General features: G+C 35.9%; 1 protein-coding gene across 1 annotated transcript; it reads right to left on the minus strand.

Moving 5' to 3' along the window:
- Positions 1-426: 426 nt before the first annotated feature.
- Positions 427-3,514, minus strand: LOC106397323 (peroxidase 12-like). The gene is made up of 3 exons (XM_013837909.2): positions 3,152-3,514; positions 1,364-1,558; positions 427-1,260 (listed from the first exon to the last, which is right to left on the minus strand). The coding sequence occupies exons 1-3, from the start codon at positions 3,497-3,499 to the stop codon at positions 643-645; spliced, it is 1,161 nt and encodes a 386-aa protein (XP_013693363.1). The 5' UTR covers positions 3,500-3,514; the 3' UTR covers positions 427-642.
- Positions 3,515-7,279: the final 3,765 nt, after the last annotated feature.

Consider the following 7,279-nt stretch of genomic DNA (forward strand, 5'->3'; position numbering starts at 1 on the left):
ACTATCGATGGCTAGTTTTTATTTGATCAGTTACTTATGGTTCGAGTTGATAGCCACATTAAAATGTCATTCTATAGTTCTCCGAGTAAATGTGCCTTAAGCTGAGGGTTGTGTTAAATATTGTGATGAACGTTTGTCTTAAGAATCTAATCGTGTACAGTGAGTAACTTTGATCAATGGGTCAAAACTAAACCGAAACAGACCATGAGATTTGAATCCTTAACCAAATGGTCCACACCAACCAATCACGTGCATGAGCTAAAAACGAAGTTTTATATGAACCCAACGCTCTTATTTATCACATAGTAAGAATGGTGACGGCGAGGAATAATGCATTCGTTCCTTCCTAGCGTTTCTAAAAAATATCACAATTCACAAAGAATAATTTTTTCTTTTCATTCCCTACCATTCTTTTTTTTAAAGAAATAAAGAACAAAAATATTCATTGTTAAATTTGGGAAAAAACAACCATTCCTTTTCATTCATGCAATTTTATTCCTTTACGTTACTTTTCTATTCGTTCCTGTTATTTCCAGAATGATCACCAGTCGAACTATAGTCTTAAGCATCCCAAAAACCATAAGTGTGTGAACAACTAAAATAAAGTTAAAGAAAAGAAGAGTCGAGATCTTATGGTTTTATTTAGATCATGGAAAGAGCTTCCTCGAGTATGCCTTCTTCCAAAACAGACATGAAACTTCCTGTGTTTCTCGCCGAACAGTTGGAACGAATCTCTCCTTGTGACCCCGTCAAGACACTCATCTGACCCATCTTGATCATAGCCACTGCGAAATGATCAAAAAACAGCTTTTTATCAATCGCAAAGCTCTCCACAATACCACGTGTTCTCTTGTCCACGAACAGATCCTGGTCGGAAGTGAACAACCCTTGTCGGTTCATAAGATCAACATAGTACTTGTTGTCGAAAACATCGGGGCTTCTTATGTCATTCACTTGCGTGTTGCTTGAGTTAGCGGTGGGACACGTTCGTTTGAGGCTGTTGGCGAAGAACTTGTTCATGGTTGGGTCTTGGTTTGGGTAGAGCCGGCCTGTGAACGAGGGACAATGCGCTATTCCGATGGTGTGACCACCTGAAAGTGCAACTAAGTCTGTGATGTTGAGGTTTCTATTGGCGAAGTCGGTGATGAGCTGGCTCGCTTTGGCGAATGGTGGCGGCAAGTTATTTAACGTCGTGTTTTGGCTTGCGAACGCTAGTGAGTCGCGTCGGCCAAGTGGCACATCATAGTCTGGTCCTCCTGACTACATTAATTTACACAAAAAATGTAATTATCAGTTAAGTAGTTAGTGTTCAACTACACCAATATGTAGTGTGAGAGTTCTGATTGGAGAGAGAGTTAGTTACTAGGACGACAGAGTCACGTGCGGCTAGGGCGAGGGTGTCAGAGCAAGAGACGACTTGGCCGCACTGCTTGTGTACGAGGGCACGAAGGTTATTGATGACTACAAAGGCGGCTTGACGCAGTGTCAGATTAGGGATCGATGATTGTTCTCCTGGTCCACTAGCTGATCCATCTAGCAGCACTGAACCTTCACATCCCTGTTTTCGTTTTTTTTTTTAATATTAATTCTCGTAAGGAAAGCCATAAATGACAAATTACATTCAAGATTTTCTTATGAAATTATTTGTCTGATCAAAGTACTCCACACTGATTCAATATATGTGTGTTGCAAGTAAAACCACAAATATCCGGATTGTCTAGATGAATTAATATATTTTATAAATCAGTTAAATACATATATATATATATATATCATTTATACAAATTTATTGATTCTTGTAGCTAGGCATGGGCACGGATCGGATATCCGGATTTTTGAAAGTATTTGTGATTTGCTTTGTATGCCACGAATATCTAATTTTTCGATTTGCTTTGTTTCGAAAAATACGGATATTCGAAAAAACGGATATATATCCAAAAAAATAAATAGATATTTACGGATATTTACAAATACTTACGGATATCTCATATGTTTTGATTAATGCAAACAATCTTAAAATTTTGATACAAATTTGTTTCGTAAAATAATTTTTTTGCATTATATATAAGATAAAAATTAAAAGAAATACTGAATCTACATATTTTATAATTTTTTAAAACTTAGTTAACAATTATAATAAGACAAAATTTAAGAAAAAATTATAATTGTCATAAATTTATTCATTTCCTTTTATGTAATATTTTTATATAAGTAAAAATGTGAATAGAATTTCTCAAGTCATATGTTAGAATAAGAATTATATAATTTTATACATTTAAAATTTTAAATATAATCAAGATATACATGTATTTATATATTACCGGATCAGACATCCGCTTTCCAAAATTTTAATATTTGTGATTTGTTTCGATTTTAACGGATATTGATTTTTAGTATTTGTTTTGCTTCGAAAGTTTACATATATCGGAATTTTCGAATCAAATCGAAACGAATAACGAATCGAATCAAATTTAACGGATAAAATGTTCAACCCTATAGTATCTCCCTATTTGTAGCTGTCACTGGTTCAATATTTATTTCTTAATTAAGATATTATTGACGTTCATTAAAAGAGACTCAACTAACCCTAGAAAAGCGAGTGAAAGTATTAATGCGACACGTATTGCCATATTCAAGTCTATCCTAATGCATGTATACATTCAACAACACAACTCGATAATATCTTGGTCATTTAATTAGAGTGTTACTACGTATTTAAAAAAACAAATCAGTGTTAACACTTTACACGAAGAAAATTGTTCTTTTTCATGAGAATTTCGAGACGGTTTAATGTCTTTCTTAAGATTATTTTGGTCGGATTTACTTTAGCACGTGACAGCATTTTAACATAATAGTCAAACCTGTTTTTTGTTCTTAAATTCTTTTTTTTTTTAATTATATATTAAATTTTTTTTTTTTGTTCTTAAATTTTTCATTTTCATATATTTAGGAAACACAACGATATTCCTATTTTTTGTGTGTGGGTATTGAATGATTCCTTAGTTATCTTATTAAGAAATAAAGTTTTTCTATAATAAAAAATAAATTAATCACAGAACCGTGTATATGTTTAGGCTTGGAAAACATCATATCTTTGTTGCTTAAAAGTTAAAACCAACAAAAAATAGAGGAAAGAAGAAAAAAGATAGACCTGAACGAAGCAGTCATGGAAATGTATACGAAGGATGGCTGCGGCTAAACCAATGTCGTTCTTGAATACTTTCTTGAGCTCTTTCCTGATGATTTTTTCCACTTTCGGACATGCTTTCTGGTAAAAGCTCCATGAGAGACCTTTCACAATAGGAACATCTCTCCTTGGCTTCTTCTTATTCTGAGCCTCTACGGTGGCCAGAAGGTTCAGTGCCACCGCTACTAACGAGATCAACATCAGAAACGTGAAGATGCGTTTCGATAAACCATTAGCCATTTTTCTCTCTCTTTTCTTCGACCCAAGCTTTTTCTTCTCTATCTCTTGTTGTTCTTCGGAGGAGGACTTCATTTTATAGCCAAATGTGGTCCTTGGGTTGTTTATAGTAGATATTTTGATAAGGAAAGTATAATACTTATTTTGTTGGTTTAAAGGAAAGTTTTAATTTTATTTTAAAAAGAATGATTTTTTGACCAAGAAAAAGAATATTTTTCCATGCGTTGTTCATCCAGATAACATACCATATGCTGAAAAATCACTTATTGTCCACATTAGTACTGCCCGCATTTGGAAGTTTTTTTTACACGAAACATCGTATGTTTCAGCACCTTGAGCTCATAGTTGTTGCAACTCATATATTAGTGGCTGAAGAAACACATCAAGTGATCTCTTAGGATGCTATGGTCCGGGAACGAGAATCGAGAGAAACAAAAACTCTCGTCGCAAGCACAAGTTTGGGGGTAGGTTGTATGGTGTAAGAATGACTGGCCATAGAGAATACTGTCTTCCCCTCTTGCCAAACGGGCTGAAACCATCAGTACATAATCCAAGGTAGACATTTCTTCTCTCATACGCAAAGTCAAGATACTTTGATTGTAAATGCTTCCACGCTTTTGCATCTGAAGGATGTTTGATCTCACCATCTGTTGAGTGCTCCGCATGCCATCTCATTGGTTGCGCTGTGCGTTCAGACAGATACAACCTCTGCAACCTTTCCGTCAAAGGCAAATACCACATCCTTTTATATGGCACTGGAACTCTTCCACTCGTATCTTTATAACGAGGCTTTCCACAAAATTTGCATGTAACCCGCTGTTCATCCGCCCTCCAATAAATCATGCAGTTGTCGCTGCATACATCTATTACCTGATACGATAAACCAAGACCAGCTACGAGTTTCTGAACCTCGTAGTATGAACCAGGAGCTACATTATCCTCGGGTAGAATACCTTTTACAAAATCAGCAATCGCATCCACACAGCCTTCAACCAAATTATAATCTGTTTTAATGCCCATCAATCTTGTAGCAGATGATAAAGCTGAATGACCATCTCTGCAACCTTCGTACAATGGTTGGTTTCCAGCATCCAACATATAATAAAATCTCCTAGCTTGTGCATTGGGTAAATCTTCCCCTCTAAAATGATCATTTACCATCTGCTCAGTACCTACACCATAATCTACATCCGTTCTAATTGGTTCTTCTAATCTAACTGCTGGCTGAGGTTCGCTAGTACTACTATGTTCATAATCAGTTTCCCCATGATGATACCAAATTTTGTAACTTCGTGTAAACCCACTCAAATATAGATGAGTCCAAACATCTCACTCTTTAATAACCTTTCTATTTTTACAATTAGAGCAAGGACATCTTAACATACATGTTTTTGTTTCCGGTTGTCGGTGAACTAACCCCATGAATTCGATTATACCTCGTTGGTATTCTTCCGTAAGTAATCTCGTGTTCGGATCCAAATGAGGTCGATCGATCCAAGAACGAAAATAATTTGAAGAAGACATGTTTTTTTATGAATCAAATTCGTGTGTAAAGAGAGTAAGAGGGAGGATGAAGATATGGAGTGAATGAAGAGAAAGAGGGGTGCTTGTATTTATAGTTGAAATCCTGCCGACAGACCGAGGAAATTCCGACGGAATTCCGACGGAAACAGCTAGTTTGTCGGATTTTTTTAGGAATTTTTAAAATCCCCCAACGGCTCTCTAACGACTATAATATATCCTCGGAACTCATCGGTTTTTTTCCGAGGAATACATTTTTCCTCGGTATTCCATAAGAATATTCCGACGGATTAATATTTTCTCGGAATTCCGTCGGTATATTCCGAAGAAATTCTGAGGAAACCAAATTTTGTGTTTCCTCGGAATATCCTCGGGATATTCCGAGGATTTCATTTTCTGTCGGAATGTCCGTCAGAATACCGTTGTTTTCTTGTAGTGGTCTATCTATATATTATATTATCTGCGAGTATTCATATCCCCATCCGTAGAAATAGTTAGAAAAATAACTTTTTAATTACTAAAATTCAAAAAATAATATATAAATTAAATATTTATACCAGATTTATAGATATATACATATATATATATATGTGCGTATAATATTATAAAAAGTATAATATAATATTGTAAGACTAATTTGTGTATAAATATTAATAATTTAATATATCACATATTAATATTAATGAAATTAAAAAATAATATATTGTAAAAATACGGATCCGGATATGCGGACTTACAAATTAAGATATTCGGTTTCGGCTTTGACGGATCGAAGATTCTACTATCTATATTCGGATCCGGGCACTCTGGATATTCTATTTTCAGAGAGGGTCCAGAGCGGATCTTGGATCAAATCTGGATTCCGGATAATAAGTTTCAGGTATAGTGTAATGGCGAAAGATAATAAAATAATAAAAATGAAAGAGAAAAATAACATACATTTTTAAGAAACTCCTTAAACACTCTTGATACATATTATCAATAGTTAACTTGATATATAAAACAAAATCTCCTCCCTTTCTCTCTGGAGCCGTACTACAAGAAAACAGCGGTATTCTGACGGACATTCCGACGGAAAATGAAATCCTCGGAATATCCCGAGGAATTTCCGAGGAAATTCCGAGGAAACACAAAATTGGGTTTCCTCGGAATTTCCTCGAAATATACCGACGGAATTCCGAGGAAATATCAATCCGTCGGAATATTCCGAGGAAAAATGGGTTCCTCGGAAAAAACCGATGAATTCCGAGAAAATATTATAGCCGTTGGAGAGCCGTTGGGGGATTTTACAAAATTCCGAGGAAATTCCGACGAACTAGCCTTTTCCGTCGGAATTCCGTCGGAATTCCGTCGGAATTTCCTCGGTCTGTCGGCAGGATTTAAACTATAAATACAAGCACTCCTCTTCCTCTTCATTCACTCCATATCTTCATCCTCCCTCTTACTCTATTTACACACGAATTTGATTCATAAAAAATATGTCTTCTTCAAATTATTTTCGTTCTTGGATCGATCGACCTCATTTGGATCCGAACACGAGATTGCTTACGGAAGAATACCAACGAGGTATAACCGAATTCATGGGGTTAGTTCACCGACAACCGGAAGAAAAAACAGGTATGTTAAGATGTCCTTGCTCTAATTGTAAAAATAGAAAGGTTATTAAAGAGTGGGATGTTTGGACTCATCTATATTTGAGTGGGTTTACACGAAGTTACAAAATTTGGTATCATCATGGGGAAACTGATTATGAACATGGTAGTACTAGCGAACCTCAGCCAGCGGTTAGATTAGAAGAACCAATTAGAACGGATGTAGATTATGGTGTAGGTACTGAGCAGATGGTAAATGATCATTTTAGAGGGGAAGATTTACCCAATGCAGAAGCTAGGAGATTTTATGATATGTTGGATGCTGGAAAGCAACCATTGTACGAAGGTTGCAGAGATGGTCATTCAGCTTTATCATCTGCTACAAGATTGATGGGCATTAAAACAGATTATAATTTGGCTGAAGACTGTGTGGATGCGATTGCTGATTTTGTAAAAGGTATTCTACCCGAGGATAATGTAGCTCCTGGTTCATACTACGAGGTTCAGAAACTCGTAGCTGGTCTTGGTTTATCGTATCAGGTAATAGATGTATGCAGCGACAACTGCATGATTTATTGGAGGGCGGATGAACAGCGGGTTACATGCAAATTTTGTGGAAAGCCTCGTTATAAAGATACGAGTGGAAGAGTTCCAGTGCCATATAAAAGGATGTGGTATTTACCTTTGACGGAAAGGTTGCAGAGGTTGTATCTGTCTGAACGCACAGCGCAACCAATGAGAT

Source organism: Brassica napus, chromosome C6, assembly GCF_020379485.1.
Source record: "Brassica napus cultivar Da-Ae chromosome C6, Da-Ae, whole genome shotgun sequence".
NCBI classification, from domain to species: Eukaryota; Viridiplantae; Streptophyta; class Magnoliopsida; order Brassicales; family Brassicaceae; genus Brassica; species Brassica napus.

Excerpts from the sequence above, each read along its gene's own strand:
- LOC106397323 (XM_013837909.2), bottom strand. The coding sequence starts at position 3,499 with ATGAAGTCCTCCTCCGAAGAACAACAAGAGATAGAGAAGAAAAAGCTT. Across the intron at positions 1,559-3,151 it reads TCCATGACTGCTTCGTTCAG|GGATGTGAAGGTTCAGTGCT; the intron begins GTCTATCTTTTT and ends AAACGAAAACAG. Across the intron at positions 1,261-1,363 it reads CACGTGACTCTGTCGTCCTA|TCAGGAGGACCAGACTATGA; the intron begins GTAACTAACTCT and ends AAATTAATGTAG.